The 27,749-nt window shown below is 35.5% G+C and overlaps 2 protein-coding genes across 2 annotated transcripts in view; one reads left to right on the top strand and one right to left on the bottom strand.

Annotated features, from left to right (window-relative positions):
* SLC24A5 (solute carrier family 24 member 5) overlaps positions 1-11,202 on the top strand; it is a 29,237-nt gene extending 18,035 nt beyond the window's left edge. Inside the window, exons 5-9 of the mRNA XM_007935209.2 lie at positions 121-221; positions 3,404-3,687; positions 6,179-6,385; positions 10,294-10,395; positions 10,880-11,202. Coding sequence (XP_007933400.2) covers positions 121-221; positions 3,404-3,687; positions 6,179-6,385; positions 10,294-10,395; positions 10,880-11,202 — 1,017 coding nt within the window. The remainder of the gene's footprint in view (positions 1-120; positions 222-3,403; positions 3,688-6,178; positions 6,386-10,293; positions 10,396-10,879) is intronic.
* Positions 11,203-11,823: 621 nt separating this feature from the next.
* Positions 11,824-27,749, bottom strand: part of MYEF2 (myelin expression factor 2) — a 38,141-nt gene continuing 22,215 nt past the window's right edge. Inside the window, 8 exon segments of the mRNA XM_007935208.2 lie at positions 11,824-11,987; positions 18,550-18,601; positions 18,681-18,889; positions 20,811-20,882; positions 21,158-21,256; positions 21,569-21,637; positions 21,931-21,981; positions 23,652-23,753. Coding sequence (XP_007933399.1) covers positions 11,824-11,987; positions 18,550-18,601; positions 18,681-18,889; positions 20,811-20,882; positions 21,158-21,256; positions 21,569-21,637; positions 21,931-21,981; positions 23,652-23,753 — 818 coding nt within the window.

Below are 27,749 nucleotides of genomic sequence, written 5' to 3'. Positions count from 1 at the left end.
ATATGCAAAAGATAACAAATTTAGCTACAAATATACAAACAATTTTTGTATTAAACTAAGCACTGTACTTGAAGAAAAGAATTTACACTGTAATGGAAACAGTAAATTAACATTTTACAGGTTTCAACGCTATCTTGTTGGCCCCTGTTCAGAGACTGTGCGGCATATGCCATTAGTGTAGCAGCAGTCCTTGGCATAATATTTGACAACCAAGTTTACTGGTAAGCTTGAAATGATTCTTATTTTTTATGTAAAACACAATTCGAGAGATTTTATAAGACAGTGACGGTTCACTAGTTTCCTTTACTCTAAAATGTTTTGCAGTCCCTACTGAGTTGTCTGCCACTTCTGTTTCATTTTCCATTGGGTCTATGGAGTTAACCATCCTCATCACAATTTCTGGTTATGTTTTTTCCCTACTTTATAATTTCTTTTTAGTCACCTCAGGGTTTCCTTTTACCTCTTACTAATCCCTTGAGACTACCACTCTTCCTTCTTCCTAGTGGCTGCCTGTTCAAAAGTTTCCCAGTTTTTGTTGCCAGTTAAAGGCCCAGCAGTTGACTTTTTCTCCTTTCGGTTATTGCTTACTTTGCCTCACAAGTGGCAATCATCATAAAAGACTGGAGAGAGAAGATGGTGTAGGAAGTAAAGGAATTCCCTTCAAATTTCTCTAAAGTTCTCTGATATTCATTTAGCAAGAGGAACTATATATGTATACATATAGCCTCTTTCTCTAAGAAACAATATTAAAGTTTCAATATTTAAAATTATTTACTTTCTCTATAATTTCCGTGTCTAGGTAGTGCAAGAAAATGAATAAAAGGATGATTTAGTAAACAGATGTAAACTTTTTCAATAAGCACCCAGCATTTACTAGGTGTTTCTCCATATGGGATAAAGAAATGCCAAGCACACAGCCATGCAGACTATACATTGCCCAACTCCAGAGACATCAGAAAAAAATAGAAAACAACAGAAATGACACCCCTCTGGAGAGTACAATGCAACAGCTCTGCATAATACCTGTTTTCAGGGAACTTAAAACCTAGCATGGAACAGTTTCTAAACTAATCTAATTCTAAATGAATCATCTTGAAATCTGGTCTGTGCCCCTCTCCACTGGAAAAAAAAAAAAAGTCTTGAAATAGTAGGGATCCTCCTGGGATATCGCAATTGTCCATAATGAACAGCTGGATACTGAGAGTATCCGAGCTACTGCTCGCTCCATCAGGGAAATACAGAATTCTGTTCTTCAGCTGTAGTACAGAGATTCACTGGCATACAGTACAAGGTGCATGTAAAGTCCCAATGTGACGGCCTAAGATTATCAAAATTCTATAAGCAGGAAATCAGAAGATACAGAGAAACAGTTTTGAGTATCTAATATCTAATTTTATTTGTGAGACTATCCTTGTTTTCTTATCAACAAAAGCCAAATTTAGATACATTATCCAAAAAAAAATAAAACACAACTCACCTCTCTATATAGCAAACTGAAAAGCCCCAGCCAAAGCCTAACATCCTAAATAATTTCACAAAATTCCTTTACTAGAGAATTTGAAGGCCCTAGGGGATGGCCTCAGGGCCTCAGGCAGACAGCTGCTATACCTAAGGCTGACGGTTCAAACCCACCAGCCGCTCCCCACCAGGTAGCCAGGCCGTCTCTTTTCCCACTCAGCCCTCTAGGAGGCTGATCCAGCAGGTGGGAGGTTTTTTGGGAGCTCTGGTAGCGTAGTGCCTAAGGCACTTGACTGCTAACCAGAAGGCTGGCAGTTCAAACCCACCAGCCACTCTTCGGAAGGAAGATGGGCAATCTACTTCTGTAGTGATACTGCCTTGGAAACCCAAGGAGGGGTCGCTATGAGTCAGGTCCAACTCAATGGCACACAACAACAGAGGATTTAACAGGACCATGTGCGCAGACACAGTTAAAATGAATTAACAGACACTAATTCTGTTAATTATTATATACAGTTGGGAATGGATTCTGCCAATGAACTAAAGTGGAAAATGCCCATCACTATTCATTTTGGGCACAGGACCAGGGTGATGTTTCATTGTGTTATACATGAGGTCACCATCAGTCACAGCCAACTTGATGGCAACTAACAATTCATTGGTTTACTTTTGTTTTGAAAATCCTCATTTACTATTATTTTCAAGACACTGGTTTACGTTTCTACAAATTTGGAAGGACTCTACAGACGAAGACAACAGCTTTATAATTGCCAAGTTTTCCTTTGAAATACAGGAAGAACAGGGTAAAGCTTTTAGCAAGAAATATACAAACACCTGAGAGGATGAGATGGGATCAGTGAACAGGAGTATACTCTAGACCAAGGATAGATTCAGCAGAGAGGCTAATCTTGCACAGTCACCAGTGACACAAAATACCTGCAGTCCTTACAGAAACAATAGAAAACAGACACAGAGTGATCCCTCACAGACACCCAGACACTATGGGAGAGAGATCCAATAAATCTACCATCTCAGGACCACAGTACTGACACCAGACTCAATTGGCACAACAAAATATGTAAAAGCCTTGTTCTGCATCCTACATCAGTAAGTAGTGACTGGGTCTTAAAAGCTTTTAAACAGCCATCGAAGATGCAGCTAATGGTCTCCTAGCATTGGAAGCAAAGAAGAATGCAAAAAAAAACAAGGGCATCTGGAAGTAATCAGCCCTAGGACACGACGACCCTTGAGACCAGAAGAACTAGATGGTGCCTGGCTACCAACGCCAACCACTCAGGAAAGGATCAAATCTGGAGATCCTGGATAGTGTGGGAGGAAAAATGTGGAACAAAAATCGACAAACTCAATAATGACCAGAATTACTGGTCAGATGGAGTCTGATAAGACCACCAATACTAGGCTCCTGGAATAAAACTCACACCCAGAGGCTGGCTCTCGGCCCAATAGTTAATAAGAGGTCCATGCAGACCACTCAACTCAGGATGACACACCCACATACTCTATGGTAATACAACCCCCCTTAGAGCAACAGACCACAGGGCACCAGAGGAGCAACATTCAAACTGAGGCAATGCAGGACAAACAGGAGTGCATAAATATGAGGGGCACAGGAGGAGGGTTACTGGGCAAGGTGGGGAGACCAGGTTAGGGTTGGACAAGGTAAATGGGGAGTGAAACTAAATGTACACATAATGTTTAATGTAAAACAAGCTCTTAAAATTTAACAAAAAAAAAATAAAATAAAAAATAAATACACAATGTTTTAAACAAATGTAGACAAGTCTACAAAATGAAAAATACCTAGAAATGTTTCTGTCATTCTCACAATATCTGTTAGAAAATATTTAGATACTGTTCAAAAGCTATTAACTCTAAAATGATTTTAGTTTTAATTTAAAAACACATCAATTTCTCTAATTTATAGGTATGAAGGAACTTTACTGCTTCTGATATATGGGTTATATGTTTTGGTGCTGTGTTTTGACATTAAAATCAACCAGTATATTATAAAGAAATGTAGCCCTTGCTGCACCTGTCTTGCTAAAGCTATGGAGGAAAGAAATGAACAACAGCTACTGATAGGATGGGAAGATGAGTACCAACCATTCATACATCGACAATCAAGAACTGATAGTGGAATATTTCATGAAGATTCCGGCTACTCCCAGCTTTCTATAAGTTTACATGGTCTCAGTCAGGTTTCTGAAGGTAATAATTATATCCTGCCTATTATTCACTGACAGAATGATTAACTTTAGAGAAAAACTTAATCTCATTTCAATTCAGCAAGTATTAACTGTGTACTTACTATGTAAAAGGAACTGTTAAGGTTCAGAGATGATGAACAGGCAGCCCCTACACCCTTAATGAGCTCCCAAATTTAAATGGGAAAAATAAAATGAATACAATATGAAAGTACCATAAAGAGATAAAGTATAACTGATTCATAAAAGGGGAAGACTATAGAACTTGGTAAGAACAGTTAGAAAGAAAAGATTATCATAGAGACCACTCTAAAAACCTGTTGCCAAGTTGACTCCCACTCATAATGACCCTATAGGGCACAATAGAACTGTGCCACATAGGGTTTCCAAGACTGTAAATCTCTATGGAAGCAGACTGCCTTAACTTTCTCCCATGGAGTGGCTGGTGGGTTTGAACTGTTGACTTTTTGGTTAGCAACCAAGTGCATTAACCACTGTGTCATCAAGACTCCTTTCATCATGAAGGGAATATTTAAACTGAACCTTGTAAAATAGGTAATATTTTAATTGATGACCTAATAATATGACTACTAAGTTAGCAGCTACTGAAGTCTTTATTATGTAAATGATACAAAGACAAGGGTAAAGTATATTCTGTGGATTGAGGCCAAGGGAATAACATGAGCAAAAGGTGTATACAAGTACTGGCATAACTGAAGTAAAGTACAAGAAATACAGGAGAGGTGGATGAAGAGTCTTAAATGCTGGTGTGTAAGACTCTTTGAAGATTCATGAGTTTGGAAATGATCAGAATTGTACTTTTGAACTATTAGCCAGAAATGATGCTTGGAGAAGAAATATGAGACAGGGAAGCCTATAAAAGGCTATTACAACAGCTGATGCATTTAGCAGATGCCTACAAAGAGTGAAGGCAGTGAAAAGAAAAAACCAGATATGAGATAATGCACAGGTAGCAACACCAAGATTTGGCAACTGAGATACTAAATGAGACCAGAAAAGGGAGCATGAAAAGTAACTCAGTTATGATTGACTGACTGAGAAAATGGTGATACCACTTATAAAAACTTGGAATTTAGGAACAGAGGCTGCTTCAGAGGGAAAGAAACAGTTCTGTTTTAAATATGTTGGTTGACACAATGGTAAAATATTTAGTTTAAAATGTTCAGTAGGAAGTCAAATTAAGTTATAGGTAGAAACAAAGTTTACTTTTCATAAAATGGCTGAATGAAACAGATTCCAATTTTAATTAGCACACTAAACTAGAACTTAATCTAAATTACTATTTAAAAAACCAAAACATGACTTTTCCCTCTTCTCACAAAAATGATAGCATAGGCAGTCTCGAGTACAAGAGGTACGCCTGAATCAAATTTTATAACAAGAAACACAAAAGACCAGTGTCTATATTCTTTTATTACAATAAAATTGTATCTAATATTATTTAATGTTCCATTGGATGAGGCTTGGAAAACTTTTATATGAGTTATTTTACTACTAACCTTAAGGAGCTCTGGTGGTATAGTGGTTAAAGCATTTGGCTGCTAACCAAAAGGTCGGTCGTTCAAGCCCACCAGCGGCTCTGCAGGACAAAAAACGAGGCAGTAGGCTTCAGTACAGATTTACAAGGTTGCCTTGGAAACCTTATAGGGCCGTTCTATCCTGCCCTACAGGGTCACTATGAGTCAGAATCAACTCAATGGCAATGGGTTGACAAACCTTAGTTGCAATGTGATTACCATATGTGGGCACATTATATTAGAAATGCCAAACAAGTGGAAAGTGAATTCCCATTTTTATCCAATATATTATCATATCATTGTCTTATCCTAACTTACTAATGCAAATTTAATACAGGTTTTAAAAATTACACTGTAGATTATCTACTAGTTCCTATTTTCTTATGGTTTTAAGAATTATAGTGAATTGTGAAATAAAGTAATGAAACAGACCCCCCAAAAAATCAATTATAATAAGAATTAGAGATAACAACTTAATAAAAGATAATACTATAATTATCGTATACTCCCTAAGCATGTATTATCTCAGACATATGGCAGGCCAGAGCCATCTTAAATACTGGATAGTGGAGGCAACTGGAGTAGCTGGGGTAGAAGCCAGGTCATTCCAACAAACAGAAAAGGTACCACAGTATTCTACAGTCTAGAAAATCACAAGATATTCAACTAGCACTTCATAAACATTATCTCTTAACGTATTCAGTGAATGGCCCAAAACATTTTTATGGATTTAAGGCCTCAGAATAAGAAATGATGAGTATTGTATTTTACATTTTCTGCTCTAAAATCTCAATTAGTTTCTTTTTGCCAGCAATAATAGTAATGAGGTGTCCAAATGTTTTAAATAGCCTTTTAAAAACTGACACAGCTGATTTATTTCAATAGTGCTTTCTAAATGGACATTTCCTACTTAATTGGTCATTTGAGAAAACTCAAAATTGTTCAATTTTTCAACAGATCGACCAAGTGTTTTCAACATGCCTGAAGCAGATGGAAAAAGAATTTTTTGGGTATTATCCCTTCCTATTATCACATTACTTTTTCTAACCACACCAGACTGCAGAAGAAAGTTTTGGAAAAACTATTTTGTGATAACATTTTTTATGTCTGCACTATGGATATCTGCATTTACATACATCCTAGTTTGGATGGTCACAATAACTGGTATGTATCGTAAATAAAATAGTATGATTTTAAAAGGAAATAACATCATGTAAAAACAAATTATATATATTTGCTAAAATAATCTAGATAGAGAGCAAATTGCTTTTTCAGCAAGAGTAACGGTAAGTGCTATTTACAAAAAGACTAATTATTAATATAACAGCAATAACATTCAGGTTTTGCAAATTGTGTATTACATGTCAACTACAGTCTCACTATTATAGGCCCAGGGTTGTAAGTCATCTTATATATGAAATGTAATTCACAGGATGTCTATTACGCTAATAATTAAATCGCATTAGAATGGGTTCATGATAAACTTCTAATACATGGAATTTCGTTCCAAAATGAAAAATATTATAGCAAAGAGCTGGCGTTTTTGGAAAATTAAGGGTACTCGCTGTTTAAATGGGTTATATTTTATTTTGCTTTTTAATAGGACAATATAGACTTAACTATGAAAAACAGAATAAAGTTTCATTTTAGTTTTTTCTACTACTTTCATGAGTAGGAGTCAATTATAACTGCTTGCCAAAATCAGCTCTAGTCCCAAAAACTCCTAATCCCAGAATGAAAAACTGAATATAAACACAGAACAAAAAATGTAAGGAATTTCTACCAAAAAAGTTAACCTGACTTAATTAACTTATACCAGGGTTTGGCAAATTACCACCTGTATGCCAAAACCACCCACCTCCTGTTTGTATTAACAAAGTTTTACTTAATACCTGTACATCCATTTACATATTACCTAGGGCTACTTTCACGCTACACTGCTAGATTGAGTAACTGCAACACACACCTAAATTTAAGCCTAAACTAACTACAACTGGGACCTTTCCAAAATAAAAAAATTAAAAAGCTGATCACTTACATGACGCTTTCCCAGATTAGTACATAAGACTTTGAATAGTATGGTAGAAAAACTGGAATGTTTCTTTTTCTTTTTTTAATGAGAAAGATTTTTAAAAGTCCAATTAGCTTGCATATTAAATCTTTAAGATTTTCTCAGCCAGAAACACATTTGATATTAGAAAAACAGAAAGAAAACAAAATCAAGTAATAGATCATGGAACAGCCCCCCAAGATGTTACTTATATACATATGCACTCCAAAAAGGTTAACAAAAATTAACAATCAATTATAATTCCAATACCAATATGTAAACATGTAATAAATAAGCTGCTTTCCTAATTAGTCTTTCAATTATTGTCATTTTAAGCAAAAAAAAAAAAAAATTAAAGATTAGAATTTTCTAAATCGTTTTCAAATACATTAAGAACATTTAACTCTTAATGTACCTTTTTTTTACTTACCTAACTGCTTCCCAAAATGAATACATTTCTGAAAAATGTTGAAGTGACATCAAATTTAACAGAAGTATTAATAAACAAGGATCAAATGTTAGAAAGACTCAAGCAGAACCCTCAGAGATTTACAATGCTTTTCCAAAGAACACTAAATTAAGGGAAACCACTTAATTAGGACTTTAAATAAATGCAAACTAATAACTGAAGACCAGTCAACTTGACACAAAGTTGGAATGACATCAAGGATGTCATACATGAAGAAAGCAAAGAGATCATTAAAAACATAAGAAAGGAAGAAAAGACCAAAGTGGGTGTCAGAAGAGACTCTGAAACTTGCTCCTGAATGCAGAGTAGCTAAAGCAAATTCAAGAAATGATGAAGTAAAAGACCTGAATGAACAGAAGATGTCAGAAGACAAAGTAAAGTAATATAATGTGAAAAGACCTAGAGTTAGAAAAACAAAAGGGAAGAACTCACTCAGCATTTCTCAAGCTAAAAGAACTGAAGAAAAAAATAAAGCCTCAAGTTGCAGCACTGAAAGATTCTAAGGGCAAAATATTGAATGATACAAGCATCAAAAGAAGATGGAAGAAATATAGTCACTGTACCAAAAAGTAGGAGCTCTAGTGGGATAGGGGTTTTTGAGTTTTTTAGTACCAAGAAGAATTAGTTCATGTTCAACCATTTCAGGAGGTTTAATATGACCATAAGCCAATGATATTGAAGGAAGAAGTCCAAGCTGTGCTAAAGGAACTGTCAAAAAATGGAATACCAATTGAGATGTTTCAATAAACGGATGCAACTATGGAAGAACTCAGTCTTCTATGCCAAGAAATTTGGAAGACAGCTACCTAATCAACCAACTAGAAAAGAGTCATATGAGTCCATTCCAAAGAATCTAACAGAGTACAAAAATATCAAACAATATTAATATTACATGCAATTAAAATTTTGCTGAAGATAATTCAAAAGCAGTTGCAGCAGTACCTCAAAAGGGAACTGCTAGAAATTCAAGCTAGATTCAAAAGATATGGGGTATCACTGCTGATGTCAGATGTATCTTGGCTGAAAGCAGAGAATACACCAGAAAGATGCTTACCTGTGTTTCCATGACTATGCAAAGGCATTCAACAGTGTGGATCATAACAGAAAATTGCAAAGAATGGGAATTCTGGAACACTTTATTGTGTTCTTAAGGGGTCAAGAGGCAGTTCTTCAAACAAAGTACGGAGATACTGTGTAGTTTCAAACCAGGAAAGGTGTGTGTCAGGGTTGTATCTTTTCACAGTAATTATTCAATTTATATGCTGAGCAAAAACCTGAGAAGCTGGACTATATGAAGACGGTGGCAGCATCAGGATTGGAGGAAGACTCACAACTTGCAATATGCTCATGACACAACTTTGTTTGCTGAAAGTGAAGAAGATTTGAAGTACTTACAGGGATTACACCTCAACACAAAGGAAACAAAATCCTTACAACTAGATCAATAAGCAACATCATCATGATGAATGGAGAAAAGACTGAAGTCAAGGATTTCATCTTACTTCGATCCATGAACACCCATGGAAGCTGCAATCAAGAAATCAAACATATTACAATGGGCAAATCTGCTGCAAAAGACCTCTTTAAAGTGTTAAAAAGCAAACATGTCATTTTGGAAAAGTACCCAAGCCATGGTATTTTCAACTGCCTCCTATGCATGTGAAAGCTGAATAACGAATAAGGAAGACTGAAGAAGACTTGATGCCTTTGAATTATGTTACTGGCAAAGAATACTGAATAATGTTACTGGCAAAGAATATTGAATAAGCCATGGACCAACCTAAGAACAAACAAACCTGTCTTGGAAGTACAGTCAGAATGCTCCTTAAAAGCAAGGACGGTAAGATTTCACTTCATGTACTTTGGTCATGTTATCAGAAGGGACTAGTCCTTGAGAAAAACATCATGCTTGGTACAGTAGCGGGTTAGTGAAAAAGAGGAAGATCTTCAAAGAGATGGATTAACACAGTGGGTGCAACAATGGGCTCAAACATTACAATGTCTGTGAGGATGGCACAGGATCAGGCAGAGCTTCGTTCTGCTGTACACAGTGTTGCTATAATTCGGAACAGACTCAACAGCACCTAAAAACAACATACCGTGTTAACATATTTATAGCTTAAAGACAGCTATAAATAATTTATCTCTGTCCACTTTAAGAAAAATATTTAAAAAGGACAAAATGGTCAGTTTCATTAGAATATATGAAACAATAGCCCTGATGAGTTAACAGTTGACATTCACAACTTCTGTAAGTATGTATCAGTTGTTGTTTGCCTTCAAGTAGATTACAGCTCATATCAGACAAGAGAATTACTCACTGATAAAATATTAGTTAGACATCTATCACTAAAAATCTGTATTACGTGGGTTGTGGAATTTACCAACCTTATTCAGAAATGTTGTTAGCTAAAAACTAAATAAGCACACATGGTTCTGAAATCAAAATGTACCCATTTCATTTTGTTCATACAGGAAATACCTGAAATATCCACAGAAAATAGTTAGTAAACCTATAATATTGGTAATTTGGAATATGTGTGTTTATTACAGGGGAAACACTAGAAATTCCAGATACGGTAATGGGCCTTACTTTATTAGCAGCAGGAACAAGCATACCAGACACCATCGCAAGTGTGTTAGTTGCAAGAAAAGGTAAGAAATAGGTCCTTCAAACTACAGTGGAAATTTGTAAAGCCTAGCTGAAATGTAATGAGCAAAAGTAACTTTAAAAATATTTCCTCAATAACATACTTTGAAGAAAAACAGAAACTCAAGAAGAGTTTGCTATTTAATAGATTAATTTCACTAAATTTGATCCCCCAAATAATATTCATCTGCAACTTGTGATAAATCTAAATTTAAACGATGTTAAATTAAAATGAAAAGCAACAAGTAATCTACATACCTTATTGAAAAAAGATTTAATAAATAAAATTAGATAAATAAATGTTAAGACTTTAAATACTAACCAAAAAAAACTTAAAAAATACAAATTCAGTAAGACTTCTGCAGCACTACTACAATTTTTCAAAACCAACCAACAAAAAAATGTATCCAGTGTTTTTTCTCTTATGGAGCTTATCAATAAAATACAGCATTAGTATGAATATTTTAACAACATGCTTTTCTTTTACAGGTAAAGGAGATATGGCAATGTCTAACATCGTAGGATCCAATGTGTTTGATATGTTATGCCTAGGTGTTCCATGGCTTATTAAAACTGCATTTATAAATACATCTACTCCTGTAGAAGTGAACAGCAGAGGACTGACATACATAACTATCTCTCTAAACATTTCAATTATTCTTCTTTTTTTAGCAGTTCATTTCAATGGTTGGAAATTAGACAGAAAGTTGGGAGTAGTCTGCTTATTACTATACTTGGGGCTTGCTACATTATCAGTTCTTTATGAGCTTGGTGTTATTGGAAATAACAAAATAAGGGGCTGTGGAGGCTGAAATTATTAATAGTATTATGTGAGGAATGTGAATAACAGGGGTGGGGGAGTGCGCGCAGAAAAAGGAAAAACTCATTTCTTCATTTAAGTCCAATAAAAAACATCCTTAACTTCAGGATCTAAAACTTACAGTATTTTTTTAATCTATCACCAAAGAAATGCAACTTAAAACCAACCAAAATCACATCCTAATTTGCCTGAGCCCTTTCTTTTCAAGGACACTACATATATATATATATATATGTATATATAAAAAACAGAAATTTTGAAAAAATCATATATGTTATACCTTACAATAAATTGATAAACACTAGGGAAACGTGAACAAAATAATCCCACTCACTACATAGTACTGAAAATAACAACAAGGAAATGGCTTATTTGATTAAAAACAGTATAACCATTCATTTAAACTGAATGACCAGACTCTCTGTCTTTAAAAACCCAAACTTTAGATTAACAAAAATCACAGTATATTTTTCACACTATACTGTTAAAAGCTGGTGGGAATTTTAAAAGTCCATTTTTACAGCTTTTGTAAGCATACGGTATTACTAAAAAATGACTTTTACTAAGAGATTCAGCAAAACAGATGTAGGAATGTTCTAACCGTGGTCTGAAATTATGCATTACGATCTAAGCGAACATCAATTTCTCTGCCACTGATTTTTATGCCATTCATTATTCTGCAGGCTTTTTCAGCTGATTCTGGGGAGTCAAATCTGACTGTTCCACAGCCTTTTGACTTTCCATTCTCCATTTTAATTTCTGCAAACATGACATGACCTATAAAAGAAAAATAAGTAAATTACTATTGGTTTAAACATGTTCCATTTCACTATACAGGTCTGAAATTCCTCATAGCCAATGAAGTTGAAGTAATATGATTAAAGATATTATTATTAATGATTTTAAAATAACACACCATATAAATTATTCTCCACATTCTATATTCTGAATATAATTCATACAAAATAATGAATGTTAAAATGTATAAAATTCAAATCAGTATAAATTTGGTTAAAATGTAACATATTTTACGTTAAATTATTTATTTCCGAATTAAATATTATTAACAATAAGGTAAATTGGCACAAAATGGCACCAGGTCATCATGCCAAAAAACCAACTTACATTTTTAAACAAAATTATTTTTAGAATAAGCTGTTACTTTCTGCCTCCCTAATCTCTCTTCCTTCTTCTATATTCCACTTCACTCTTTTATCCCTACAAATAGTAACAAACTTCCTAAAAATCAAATTTCTACCAGGCCAGCAAAGGCCCCATGCTTTCAACCATAATGCCAAAGCCATTTATTCGATATCACAATTTTAACTCAAAGTCTTAGAGTAGTACCAAATATGTTGTGGAAAAAAGTCATGGAAACGAAATTGTCAATTTAAATCAATCACGGTAAAAACAATGATGTAATAACTCAAAAGAGAACCTTAGAAAATCTCTGAGAATGATGAAAACCAGACAATTGTTCTTTATATAGATAACCTCATTGCTGACTATAGAGACTGATATTTGAGGTAAATCAACATCATTTATCAAAATACAAGGTGGCCATAAAACTGATCATTCAAACCACAACACTTTTGAGAATGAAAGGAAAGCTATTAATAATTACATATATATAACAAGTGTAATGTGGACTATGCCAGGCAAATTGGTATATCTGATTACCCAGCCCAGGTAAACCACAGATTTATGTTATGTAGCTACTTACCACTAAGTTCTCTCCTGTCTAGATACACATGTCAAAACAAATAAAGCTAGAGAACTTCAAATATTACAGTTGCCCAATCACAACGGGCTAAATTTTAGTCTGGCAACCAAAGTCAGAAAACTAGACATGTTTAGCTATGAAAGGAGAAAAATAAATAAGTAGAGGAACGGTTAAAGGCCCATCAGAAAACAGTGTAAGCCTCTTCAAGATGAACAAGATCAGCTTTTAAACTCAATGTGTAAGTAAGACTTTTTTTCTGTTTAAGTCTTAAAAATGACCTCTTACTACAACATCCTGGAACTACTTTTCTACTTTTGTTTTTTCATCCACCCCCTATTACTGCAGTTTTTAAGAAACCAACTGGTAGTCAATGTCTCACCTACTCAGTACAAATTAAATGATCTAAGATAATAAATGAGCCAAAACCGTGATCTTGTAACTAAGGCCAGGTGGTCTTTAATCGTGTTCTAAAAGATATGAAATAGACGAATTCCCTAGAAAAATCATATTATAATGGTTAAAGCAGATCTACATCTAAACAATACAATATTTAAAATCTACAACTGGTTGGGGAAAATAAAGCCACAGGAATTACATTTTCTAATAAATAAGATCAAATTAAACTGGAGATTAAAAAAAAAATTAAAAACAGATGTAACATAATTTCCATAGTCCTCTTAATATTCTGAATGCTGGTATCTGGAAAAAAAAGTTTAATTAAAAAAGCATACTTTGTTAAATGTCCACTCTTTACAGAGATTCTGAAGGGAAATGTGGAGAATTTTCTAACCTTAAAAATGGTTAAAGGTTTCTTCTTATTCTAATTTTACCTAAAAATTTAGGATTTTTCTTAACATAAATATCCCACCATAAGGAGCTCTGGCAGCACAGTACCTAAGGCATCTATCTGACTGCTAACCAGAGACTGGTGGTTCAAAGCCACCAGCCATTCCTCAGACACAAGACTGGGCAATCTACTGCCATAAAGATTTACCACGTTGGAAACCCAACGGGGGTCACTATGAGTCAGATCCACTCAATGGTAGTGGGTTTGGTTTTGGTTTATAGGCTTATTAGCAATAGTAAAGGGCACACCAAAAAAAAATGAACAACCAAACTGCTGTCAAGTCGATTTTGACATAGTAACCCCTCCTTGGGTTTCGATACAGGCAAGAAAATATCTTCAAACCCTTAAAGCAAAATATACTCTCATAATCTTTCAGGGTAAGTTTTTCTTTTTGTGTTTTGCTCTTGTCTTCCTCAGTTTAGGAATTAGCACTCCACCACTACCATCTAGCCAATTTCAGCTCATAACAACCCTATAGGACAGAGTGCAACTGCCCCTTAAGTTTTCCAAGGCTGTAAATCTCTACCAAAGCAGACTGCCTCACCTTTCTCCCATGAAGCAGCTGGTGGGTTTGAATTGCCAACCTTTTGTTTAGCAGCCAAATGCTTTAATCCCTAAACCACCAGAGCTCCTTAGGAATCAGCTCTCAGCTACCCAAATTCCTGACCTCACAATGATCCTAAGGCTTTTCTAGCTGAGGAGGTCCTCAGCTAAAACAACTGAACCTTTTTATAATTGTTTGGACATGCAGACTATAGAGTAATCCCATAGATACTTGTATCACAGTTAGACTGCTCAAAAAATAATCCAGAAAGACAGAAGCAGAGTTTTAAGACTATGTTTCTTCCAAATCCTATGAAAACTCCAAACGAGATACTTTCTTTTCTAAAGATAAGTAAATTAAGGGGAAAGGCGAGTTTCATGTAATTGATTTTAAAATGAGATCTATCTGCTCTTTACCTGCTCTGAGGATTTCCTTAAAGAGTTAGTATCTATTGATCTTGTATAATGCCTCCCCACCCCACAAAAAGTAGGACAAAATCATATGCCATGAGAAATTATCACAGAATAATCAAACATCTTGATGTTACATGTACAAGTAATAATGATTTATCCTGTAGTAAAAGAAACTTTTCCACTTTATTTAACTCAGCCTACTACCACCTTCTCTGGTATACTATAGAAAATACTGATATAAAAGTATACATAAAGGCACACCAAATTAAAGCATTTATAAATAAACAAACAGTTCCACAAAATCTACTGCCCAAATGAAGCCCCAGGAGAAAAAAGTAAAATCATGGGAGGGAACAGGAGGGAAAATTTCAGACCAGATGGGGGCCACATGCTGAGTTGGGTAAGGGGAGGGAGGGTATGGAAAGAGTCTGTGATCAGCATGATAACACTGGGGTAAGGAAGAACACCAAAATGTGCCTGTAAGATATAGACGACAGAGGCTAATACCAGTATATGCACAATACTGGATTACGACTAACACCAAACACCAGGGTACAGATAAATGCAGACAACTGAGATCAGACAGGGGTCTGCAAACAGGAATGTACCCTAGACCAATGATAGCAGAGGACAATCTTGCACAGATACTAGCGATATAAAATAACCACAATCATTACAGAAACAACAGAAGACAGAGTTGAAGTAACCCCTCAAAGACAGCCACACACCTTGGGAGAGAGAACCACCAGGCCTCTTGACTCAGGACCATAGAGGTGGGGGACACCAGGCACAATTGGCACAACATAATACATAAAAATCTTGTTCTACAACCTACTTTGGTAAGTAGCAACTGGGGTCTTAAAAACTCTCAGATGGCCATCTAAGATGCAGCTAATAGTCTCTTCTCATCTGAAGCAAAGAAGAGTGAAGAAAATCAAGGGCATATGGAAATAATTAGCCCTAGGATATGATGGTCCTTGAGACCAGAACACTAAATAGTGCCCGGCTAACTATGTCAACCACTCAGGAAGGGATTAAAACTGGAGATCCTGGATAGAGTGGGAGGAACAACATGGAACAAAATTCAAAAACACATAATGACTAGAATTATATATGGTCATATGGAGTCTGGTGGGACCCCCAAGACTATGGTCCTGGGATACACTTCAGGCCTGGCATAAGACTCACTCCCAAGGACTAGCTCTCAGCCTGAACAGTAGAAAGACTTACATGCAGAATACCCAACCCAGGCAATGCACCCATCTACTCTATGGAGATACACGCCTTGGAGCAATTGGCAATGGGGCACCAAAGGGGCAGCATCCACATGGAAGGAAAGCTGGACAGACAGCAGTGCATAATTAAGAAGGGCACGGGGGGAAGCGGGGGTGTCACAGGGAAGGGAAGGGAAGGGAAGGGAAGGGAAGGGAAGGGAAGGGAAGGGAGGAGAGTGGGTTAGGGTTGGGATTGGAAATCAGGGAGTAAAACCAAATGTACACAAACCATTGAATGTAAAACAAATTCTGCTCTATAAATCTATACCCAAAGCACAATAATAAAAAATTTAAAAAAGTAAAATCAGTTATTAGCCAGGAGAAAACAAAATTATGATGTAAGAGATTAAAAAGTTTTTGTTTTTAACAAATAATAGAAAAATGACACTGTGAATGAATGTGTCTCACATATTCATTATATTTACTGTTAACTACCTTATTTTTAGCAGCTCTGGTAGTGTAGTGCCTAAGGCATTTGACTGATAACCAAAAGGTTGGTGGTTTGCCTACCAGCCACTCCTCGGAAGGACATTATTTTTACTGCTAAGTTATTCTACAGTTAAATTGCACTAGCCATGCTCTCATGGCATAGTGCCTAAGGCACCTGACTGCTAACCAGAAGGCTGGCAGTTCAAACCCACCAGCCACTCCTCAGAAGGAAGACTGGATTATCTACTTCTGTAGAGATACCACTTCAGAAACCCAAGGAGGGGTCACTATGAGTCGAATCAACTCGATGGCAATGAGTTTGGCTTTTAGCCATGCTTGAAGCAGCAAGTACTTTAATAAATAAAATCTACCAGAAGTCTCCATATTCTACACAGTTAACAAAGATACTGATAAAAAATACTAAAGTAACAGCAATGATATAGCAGCAAGTTTTAAAGACTATGCCTAGCTGACCTCATTAGCACAAGCTGACCTAATGTAGAGCCGAACTGTCAATAGGTCAGTTAATTTATTTATACTCTAGCTTCTCTAGCCAAATCATCAGTCTTCTTGAAAATGCATGTCATATACAAATTACATAAAGTGGGATACAAAAGAGAGATCTACTTCACTGTAGGAAATACATGAATCTTACTAGACTAGGTCAAAATTATTAATTAATTACCTTTGGTCTTATTGGAATTAGAAAACCGAATTAGAAAATGGCAGTTATATTCATTTATTTCTTGTCATGTTACATATAAGGAAATCTGAAAACATTTCTCCCTGAATAATATAATTCTCAGTACAACATTTTCTCAGCCTTTGTAACTGTCCCTTGAAGGACGTTTAACCACTAGAGACATTTTATAAGAAGGGAATCTGCTGGTGGAACTATTTACTGGCAGATATTGGATACTGTTTGGTAAAGTCAATGAAATAGCACTAAGCTGTTGCTAAGAAGCAAGAAAGAGAATATGTTCATTCACCCTGGGCTCAAAAAAAAAGAAAATAAAGAATACTCTCTTTTACTAGTAATACCAGCTTGCTGCTGTTGTTGTTATGAGCCATCGAGTCAGCCCCGACTCATAGCAAACTCTCCTTGGGTTTCTGAGGCAGTTATCACACTACAGAAGTAGACTGCCCAGCCTTCCTTTTGAGGAGTGGCTGGTGGGTTTGAACTGCCAGCCTCTGGTTCGCAGTCAAGTGCCTTAGGCACTATGCTACCAGAGCTCCTTAATACTGGCTTAGGCAGGATAAAAAGTAAGAAAAACTCTAAGGTTGAAAATAAATACATAAAGTGCTATGCCAAAAGTCAATAGCTGAACACTTAACTCTTATACCTTATTTTCTTTTCCATCAATGCAGTTCAAAGATACAAGTTGAGAGAAGGGCATGATCATTAAGTAAATGTAGCATTAATATAAATCTAAAAGTTAAAAGGTTTTGTGAGAAAATTTTAAAAAATTATTCTCAAGATTTAACTAGAGATTGATCAAAAAGGGTAAGAGAAGAATATAGCCTAAAGAAAATAAATAACAATTTAACCATTTTTTAAGTATGTGTAAATACTGTATAAATTTTTTAAATGTTGCGTTCGATACTATTTTTTTCCTTTCAGTAAGTGTCTCTCAGTTTCTGGTGTTCATTTGTTAAACAATGCCACTCCAACCAGAAGCCCACCAAAAGGCCTTTGACTCTCCATTTTGCTGCAAGCCTATCCTCAAAAGAAAATGTTTACAGAAGAAGTTATAGAACAGTAAACTCAACATTAGTCACATTTTTATTAATGTCACTTACTGGCCCCTGCTTTTGCTCCTTATCTTTTCTTAAAGTTTCATTTCTAGTTTTTAACATATCATATCTCACTTGGTGATTTTTCCACTGAAACTACAACAACAAAGATTATCAATTCTTGTAGCCACTGCCCTTCATCTGATATATTTCACTAATATATGTTCATTCCTTTGTAGTCTACGGGACTCATGGTCAGATGCTGGTCACGCTGGTTCATCTTCTTACTCCTTCCTTTAAAATGTTTTAAAATTTTAAAACTAATTTTTCCTGCATAATCAATATCAACATATCTATAGTCACAGGCATACTTACCACACTGACTGAATTTCTCTTTTAGTTTCTGCCAAGTCAAGTCAAAAGGCAGCTAGAAAGAGAAAAGGTATAAGTAACAGAAATACAAGGGAAAAAATAATTTTAAGTATTCTTTACATTTATTTGCTTACGTTTCTGACAAATATCTGGTTGCCTTTGGAGCCTATTCTGTCTCTCATTCCACTTCCCATTGGACCTGATAGAAATCCTCGATCCATTTCGATGCTCCTTTCCAGTACAGCTCCTATACCTGGTCCCATTCTTTCAAAGCTGGAACTCATCCGGTCGAGTCCCATTCCTATTCCTCCGGTCATACTGTTCATGCCACCCATTCCACCACCTGGATTTTCAAAGGGGAGGAGGATTTGGGAATTTGGTGTTTTTGTTTCAAAACAGAAGAAAAAGGAGAAGGAAGAAGAAGAGAGAACCATTTTTGAGAAAGGAGAGAAAAAAATTATTTCATTTAGAAAATATATAAATATAAAATGATTTTCATACAGACAATCCAATAATTTTCCAAGGAACTGAATTTAAGCTTGTATGTACTTTAGTGTAAAAAATCTTAATTCTAGCCACTGATACTTTACAAAATTATTATTAAACACATCTATAAAATTACATTCACAAAACACATCATATAAATTATATAAATCCTCTACCCATCCATCACTTTATCTACTAATGTTATAGTAGTTTTTATCCTTATTTTTATTTCCCCATAATACCAAGTTTAATAACCTATTTAAAAAAAAAAAAAAAAGATACATGGGGACAAATTTAAATGATTTCAACCAACTCCAGCACATCAAATATTATCATCATATTCTCCTGTGTATTCTCTTCCTAGCATATCTTTCACCTCAGTATCTTCACTTCTGTTTCCCTTATTTCACTTCTCATATCAATATTCAATAACCAAACAAAACAACTTTTAAGCTCAGTATTATACAGAATGTATAAAGGGAACAAGAAATTAAATCACTCCCCTTTAGCCACAGAGCTCCTAGCGCATACCTATTTCATTCTTTCTCCTATTTCATTTACCTATACCAATGTTATTGTCTCAAAACTTACTTTTTTCTTGTACCTAATATGCCCATATATATAACTTCTAAAAATTAACATCACCCATCAAATGAATCCTGTGAGTAACATATAAATTAAGGAAACAGAAGTATAAACACTAAGGTGAAAGAAGAAGATGGGAAAGTTAGGCTTAAGAGGAAAATGGCCAAGGCTATAAAGATGATGAGAGAAGTAATAAAAAGAGAAGCAAGGTACAATGGAAGCCGTTGTCTTCAGCAAACAGGATTTTAGAATTCATTCTTAGTTTAAGCAGGCTACATATATACTATATGTGAAGTTTTATCAATTAAAAAAAGTCAAAATAGGAGAACTCACAATTAGGTGGTAAGTAAACCACCACCACCACCACCCCCAAAAAAAACACTGCTGTCTGATTCCAACTCATAAAGACCCTGTAGGACAGAGTAGAATGGCCCTATAGGGTTTCCAAGGCTGTAAATCTTTACAGAAACAGACTGCTACATCTTTCTCCTGTGGAGCAGCTGATGGCTTCAAACTGCTTACTTTTTGGTCAGCAACCAAGCACTTTAACCACTGTAATCACCAGGGCTCCCCAGAAGCAATCAAAAACTAAACCATGTTAAGGCTGGGTGGAAAAGATGGGATAAATGGAGCATTCCTCATGTTGCAGCTACTCTTGTTTATTTCACAAAAAAGGTTTAAGAGTTAAGAGTTTAAGAGTTTAAATAAGCACCTCTTTCAATCTCAGCCCTCAAGCTTTGGAGGTCTCTAAAAGTGTTAAATATGGGGCAATTCACCATGTATACCACAAACACAAGATTTTCAGAGATAAAATAAGCTAGTCACAAACAGCAGTTATAGAGATTAAGCAAGGAAACAAAGTTGGTGCCAAAGCAAAACTTATTCCTGACACATGATCAGAGAAATCTCCAAGTTGCTTAGTTGGAAAGGAGGCTCTTAGATTGGTTGATGGTTACTATAAACTCAGGTCTTAGTTTATAAATGGCAGAGAAATAAAATCAAACAGTGAGTTCAGAAAATTTAAACAGTGATCAAACATAAGGCTTTTAGTTCAAGAACAACCATTGCTTCTCTGAATTATGACAAGACATCAACAAGTAAGAACAAAATATTGCTATACTACAGTAACTACTCTTGCAAAGTCTTTTGCAAGCAAATATTACTGAATAAATTCTATTAAAATTTAAACCTACTTATTCCAGATCCTACTGGACCCACGTTAGAAGCTCCTATTCTTCCTGCAAACCCTCCAATCATTGCACTGCCTAAACAAGGATGGAAAGATAATATAAATAGCCATTCTTTAAAATTCCCAAGATACTATGCTCTCAGAAGATGTACAGTTAACTGAAATATATAGTGTCTTCTGAACTAGGGTTCAAATATGGAAGCTACTAAAAAGGAGAGGTAGTATATTAAAATCTCTAAGTGTGTTCTTCAGATAACTGTGTGAAACATTATATTAAGTTTCTATTATTTTACTAAGAAACAAATTTTGAATACCATAACCTGTAAAAAGAAAAGAAGTATGCAGCCCTACCAAGTCTACCAAAGGAATCTCCAAAGCTTCGATTTATTCCAATATCACCACGTCCAAAATCTCTGTCCATGCTACTAGTCATTGCACCACGATATAGCTCTGAAAAGATTATGCAACAAATTAAACTTTTTCACATGTATCAATACACAGTAAGCCATTTAGGAATATATCTAAACTACACAGAAAAATAGCAAAGTCATAACTACAAAATAGTTTGTGACTTACCTAACTTACCTCCCATACCATATATATCACCCCTATTCCTGCCATAGCAGTCTCTCTCTCTCTCAAGTCCCCATATGCCCTCCGAAGACATCTGAAACACCCATTCCTAAGTTGGGGGCCAGGGATTTTAATAATAGGAAAAACTAAATAAAGCATACACATCCAACAATATATACATTTACTTACCTCCCATTCGGCCAACTCCTCCAAATCCTCCCATGCTATTCATTGCTTCCAGGCCACCAAACCCAATTCCTACGGAACAAAGATCAACTTTGAAATCTGTCAGTTATATAGCAGAAAGGTACACTTCGTGAATGTTAAGTCTCACCAGGAAGATTTTCATCCATGCTACCACGTACAGCTACTTCTTATCACCTTCTACATTCCCTTAAGTATGAGTATCACACTCAATTTCTGCTAACAGTCTTTAGGAAGTAAACAAACAACAAACCATGACTTTTGTTTTTCCCTTGGAATTCTCCATATGGTTTCTAGTTTATTAAAAAACTGATGGGTACACACAAACAACAAATGCTTATACATACATCCTCCAATTCTATTCATTCCTCCAAAACCTGGACCATCCATTCCCATACCTCAAATAAAATACACACTATGTATTTTCAGTAAATTTTATTTTTATGACCAAATGATGACATAATACAGTGTAAGTATAGCAAAATTGGTATCAATAGATACCATTAGTCTAGCCAAAATGGACTAGACAAGAAGTGAGGTGTAGGAGGGATGGTGTGAAGTGCTACGCCACGGCAGTGGCCTAATCATGAGTCTTTAAAAAGGCCTCTTTGAACACTCAATAGACAAGAAACAAAATTCACTGGTCACGTCTACAGCATTCACTTACAGAATATCTAGGCTTAGGTAATGTTTTGCTTTCCCCAGAACAGACAGAAATATCATCTTTTTTTTTTTTTAAAGTACAGGCACAAAATTATCACTACAGTAGATTTAGAGATCAGGCCAGAAAGGAAGGACTCCTCTAAACTCCTCTAAATAAGGAAACAAAGAGAACAGTGAAAAATAAATAAAATACATATTTAAGTGGGGGGCATGACAACCTAAGGGTAGAGGAAAATTTCTCCATCTATTTTTGATCAGAATGATTACCATAACTACCCTCATAATTTAAAGTTGGGTATAGTAAACTCAACAAAAGTAGGAATCTGAAAGCATTTATTAGTTCATCAACTTAAATAGGAGTTCTCAAAGTGTAGTCTGGGGACTCTAAAGGTTCAAAAAGTCAGAGCTATTTTCATAATATCACTAAAACATTAATTGACTGCTTTACTCTTATTCTCAACCGTTTAATGGAATTTTTCAGACTACATGATTTAAGATACTAGAACAAACTGAGCAGAGAAACAACGATAACACAGTAGCTTTCATTAATACAAAATGGTCAAACAATGCCACACTTTTCACTAAATTTTTTTCATTTTCTTAAAGATGATATTTACATTAATATGTAATAGGATTATTTTTAAATAAGTATTTAAATAGTTTTAAATAACTCAGTTCTCATTTTCAATACAGTAATACTGATAAATATACCTACATAAACAAAAGCACTTAGTAGAACCTCAACAATTTTTAAAAAGTACCAAACAGTCCTTAGACCTAAATGCTTGAAAATCAATCTCTGAAGATAAACTCTAAGTTAATCCAGGTCAGTGGCCCAACAGTTATCTGGTAATCTATCTTCCCAATCAGATATACAAATTGCTTATGACACGGTGGCACAGTAGTTAAAACATTCAACTGCTAACCAAAAGGTAGGTGGTTTGAACCCACCAACCTATTCGTGGGAGAAAAATGAAGCAGTCTGCTTCCATAAAGATTTCCAGCCTTAGAAACCTATAAGGCAGTTCTGCTCTGTCCTATAGAGTCACTATACGTCAAAATTGACTCAGTGATAGTTTTTGGTTTATGACATGGCAGCAATTTCAGTCATTTCATAAGTAGTATATATCCAGATGGACAAGGCACTATGCTAAGCATTCTCTTTGCCTTAACGACATTCCAAAATCCACAGTACCAAAAATCTATCTACAACATGACATGATCTTTGTCCACACACTTCCATGTCAACTACTCATTCTTTTTTCATATTGAAGTGGCATCCTGAATAACTATTACAGAGAGTCCTTTAAAAAGTATTACAGACTTTTTAATAAATAAATAAATATAAGCTTTATTATCTATAAAATGTACCATTTAAAAGAAATAAGAAAGTAAGAACACTCACCACTTGGACCTAAATTTCCCATCACACCACCTATGTTCAACTGGCTGGCACTAATAGGCTGTCCACCTGGACCAAGTCCCATTCCAATGCCTCCAAGACCACCTAAAACACAAGTTAAAACCGTATTATCAAGACCCCATTATGAGTTAACTACCTGGCACTAAATTTTTTTAAAAAAAGCTAAATGTTTCGAGTAGTACCTCTCTAAAATTTGGCAAATTTACAAGTAAAAGCACTGGTTCTCATTTTCACTCAAAAAGCAGCACAGTGAACCCTCACTATACTACTACTAATAAATGAGAAGTGTTTTATAAAGCAGGTATACCTTATATCCCACTTAAGGCATAACAAATAGGGCTAATGAGATTTTAACAATATTATATCACCTCATAGATGTTACAAGAGTCCCTGGTAAAACAAATAGTTAATGCTCAAACACTAGCCAAAAGGCTGGTGTCTGAACCCAGCCAGAGACATCTCAGAAGACAGGCAGAGAAATAACTAACACTCTTTATATAACCAGTGAAACTACCTTTTAAGATATTTACAAACAAAATTGAGAGAATTTACTAACAACAGTTCCTCATTACAAGGGCTTATAAAAGACACACTCTAGGGGAGAAAAATATCATGCTAGAATCTGTGAAGGTAGAGAAATGATGAGATAAGAAAATGAAAAGCAATAATGTCTAATGTGTGGGACTGATAAAAAAAAAAAGCTACAGAACCAAAGCAGAGCAATCATAGCATATAATTCAGTCAGGTAACTGAAATTAAACCATTCAAACATCATTTTATTATTCGGTTACAAATTAATTATATTAATGACAGATTATAAATAAAAATATTAAATATTCAGGATAACCACTATCAGAGAAAGCAAGGAAGGAGAAAAATAAGTATTTGTAACAAGTAAAAAACTGAATACAAAATAATAGGAATTAAGTCAACTTAAAAAGTAAATGTGAAGAAACTAAACTCACTGTCATGGGAAAGGCTATGTGAATGATTTTTAAAAATCTAATGCCAGCTATAATGCTGCTTAAAAGTGGCACATATGAAATAGAAAGAATATGAAAAATATACCAGGCAAACACTAAACAAAGCCATGGTACCTATTTAATACTAAATAAAAGACTTAAATGCAGAGTATTTACTAGATATACGCAAATTCATTCTATAATGATATAATTTGGAGTTCATTAAGAAAATACATCAATTGTAAATTTGCATGTACTTACTAATTTAGCTTCAAGATACTTAAAGAAAAAACAGACATATCACCATTCTAGGGGAGATTTTACCCTATAACTCTCAGTAACTGACAGCACAAGCAGACAAAGTAATTGGTAAGGATATAATTTAAATGATTAACAAACTTGATTTAATGAACGTATGTATATAAGACACTGAATTCACCAAGCATACCTGGAATATTTGTAAAAATATGACACATATTAGGCCATAATACAAGTCTAAATTGTAATGATGTCAATTCCAACCAAAAGCAAAAGAAGCCTTATAATGGAAAATAAAACAAGCTTATCTCCTAAAAGTCATACAGAAAACCAAATGGACAAATATAGCTAAGCAATTCTGAAGGAAAAGAACAAGGAGAGAGTGGTAGCAACAGACGCAGTAGGAGGGGATGTCACATCTACCAAAACTCAAGACTTAGTATACCTAAAACCAAACCAAACCCACTGCTAAACCAATTCTGATTCACAGCGACCCCCACTGGGTGTCTGAGACAGTAAATCTTTGCAGAACTAGATTGTCCAGTGTTGCTTCCATGAAGTGGCTGGTAGGTTTGAACCACCAACCTTCTGGTTACCAGTCAGATGCCTTAGGTACTGTGCTACCAGAGCTCCTTTAAGACTCAATATAAAGCCAGTAATTAAGTCACTGTATTAATACATACAGGTTCATAATGTATCAAAACTTGTAAGATCCTTGGAGAAAAAATAAACTATTGCACAAAATAGGGATGAAAAATTTCTCGTTCATGAGAAAAATAAAAGTAGATCTTTGCCTTAAACCATACACACAAGTCCAGCTAAAATGGATTAAAGATCTAAAATTGCAACTTTGAAAATAAATAAAGGAAAACAGCTACAAGAACCCTAAATCCAAAAGATAAAGACTATTAAGTTTACCACTAAATTTTAAAATTTCTACATACCAAAAGATATCTTAAAAAAAATAAAAGACAAGTAACAGACTGGGAGAACACAATGGAAAGCATAGTAGTATTCTAAATACTCATAAAACACAAATGAATACGAATATAAAGAAAAAACTACTAGAGCAAAGGAAATTCACAAGAAAGGTAACATAAATGGCCAATAATCACTTGAAATGCTATTCAACAATCTCACCAGTAACCAGGAAAATGAAAATAAAAATTCAAATGGAATGACAGCATTTTATTCAAGAGTTCTTGAGAATGTACAGAAGAGGAATAGGCAGATAAGCGACAGACCCTCTTCAACAAAGAAAAAGAAAAACCAATGGACAGAAATACAGAAGATAATCCTGGAACCCTGAGCTTTGAAAGGAACTATACATAAGTGGCGGGAGGGAGCTCTGGTAGCATAGTGCCTAAGGCACTTGACTGCTAACCAGAAGGCTGGCGGTTCAAACCCACCAGCCACTCCTCGGAAGGAAGATGGGGCAATCACTTCCGTAGTGATACTGCCTCGGAAACCCAAGGAGGGGTCGCTATGAGTCGGGTCCAACTCGACGGCACATAACAACACAACAACAGTGGAAAAACCTGAATGAAAACAGTGACTAGAGAGACGGTCGGAGTTGCGGACTGTCAGCCACTCTGACGAGACCAACAGCCTGAGTATTTCCAAGTGGTATTGGGACCTGAGAATTGACCTAAAGATCAGTCCCAGTCACCAAGGGCTGCAAGGACAAATGCTCTGGTGGCCTATGACTAGGAAGGGAAACAGCAGGGAGGGAGACAACCTGAGCTGTGGACTTTCTGCTGTCTGCAGGGCACAGCCATTTTGATTGTTTACACGTGGCAGCCATTTTGTATATTTAAAGTGACCGAGGGCACAGCCATTTTGAATGTTTATAAGTGGCGGCCATTTTGGATATTTAAAGTGACCGAGGGCACAGCCACTTTGAATGTTTACAAGCGGTGGCCATTTTGGATATTTAAAGTGACTGAGGATGCAACCATTTTGGATTTTAAAGCGAGAGCATTCTTATTCAGATTCCAGGGACCTAAGAACAGGCTCTGTTTGCCAGGGGCAGCAAGGACATATGAGAGGCTACGAAAGGAAAGAAGACAGGTGGTGAGTGTATAAGTGCTGTCAACTAGTGAATAGACGAGCCCAGCACAGTACCCTGCCTGTATAGATAACATACAAAGAAAACAAAAATTGTGGGCAAGTCACTCCAACATATAATCACCAATTAAATATAAACACAAAAGCGTCACAATGTCTCGAAGACAACAGAGCATCACAGTCCACAAAAAGAAGCAAGATAAAGCAGGAGAAACAAGGGACCGAGATACAGACCCAAAACACATCCCTGAGGAAGAAGCAGCACTGGAACTCCCTGATAAAGAATTCAAAAGAATTATATTTAGGTATCTTCAAAGGACTGAGAGATGGACCAAGGAAAACACAGAAAAAAACCCTAGAAGAAATTTGGAAGAAAATACAAGAAAATGACAAAATAAATGAAAAATTAGAAATAATCCTAAATCTACAGATAGAAATCCAGAAGATTAATACTAAATTGTCAGAAACAGATCACACATTGAAAGGGCAAAGGAATAGAACTGATGCAATGGAAGACAGAATTAAAGAGACTGAAGACAAATACCTGAATACTTCTTTGGAAAGAGATCAATCAGAAAAAAGATCAAAACAAAATGAAGAAAGCCTAAGGTTCATGTGGGAAACCACCAAAAGGAATAACCTATGTGTCACTAGAATTCCAGAACAGGAAGACAAAAATGTAACCACTGAGAAAACTGTCCAAGATTTGTTGGAGGAGAACTTCCCTGATATGATGAAAGATGAGAATATATCCATTCTGGAGGTCCAACGAACCCCAAACAAGACAGACCCC

Source organism: Orycteropus afer, unplaced genomic scaffold, assembly GCF_000298275.1.
Source record: "Orycteropus afer afer isolate SDZICR_OR568_19922 unplaced genomic scaffold, OryAfe1.0 scaffold00026, whole genome shotgun sequence".
NCBI classification, from domain to species: domain Eukaryota; kingdom Metazoa; phylum Chordata; class Mammalia; order Tubulidentata; family Orycteropodidae; genus Orycteropus; species Orycteropus afer.
This window is presented reverse-complemented; position numbering and strand designations above follow the sequence as displayed.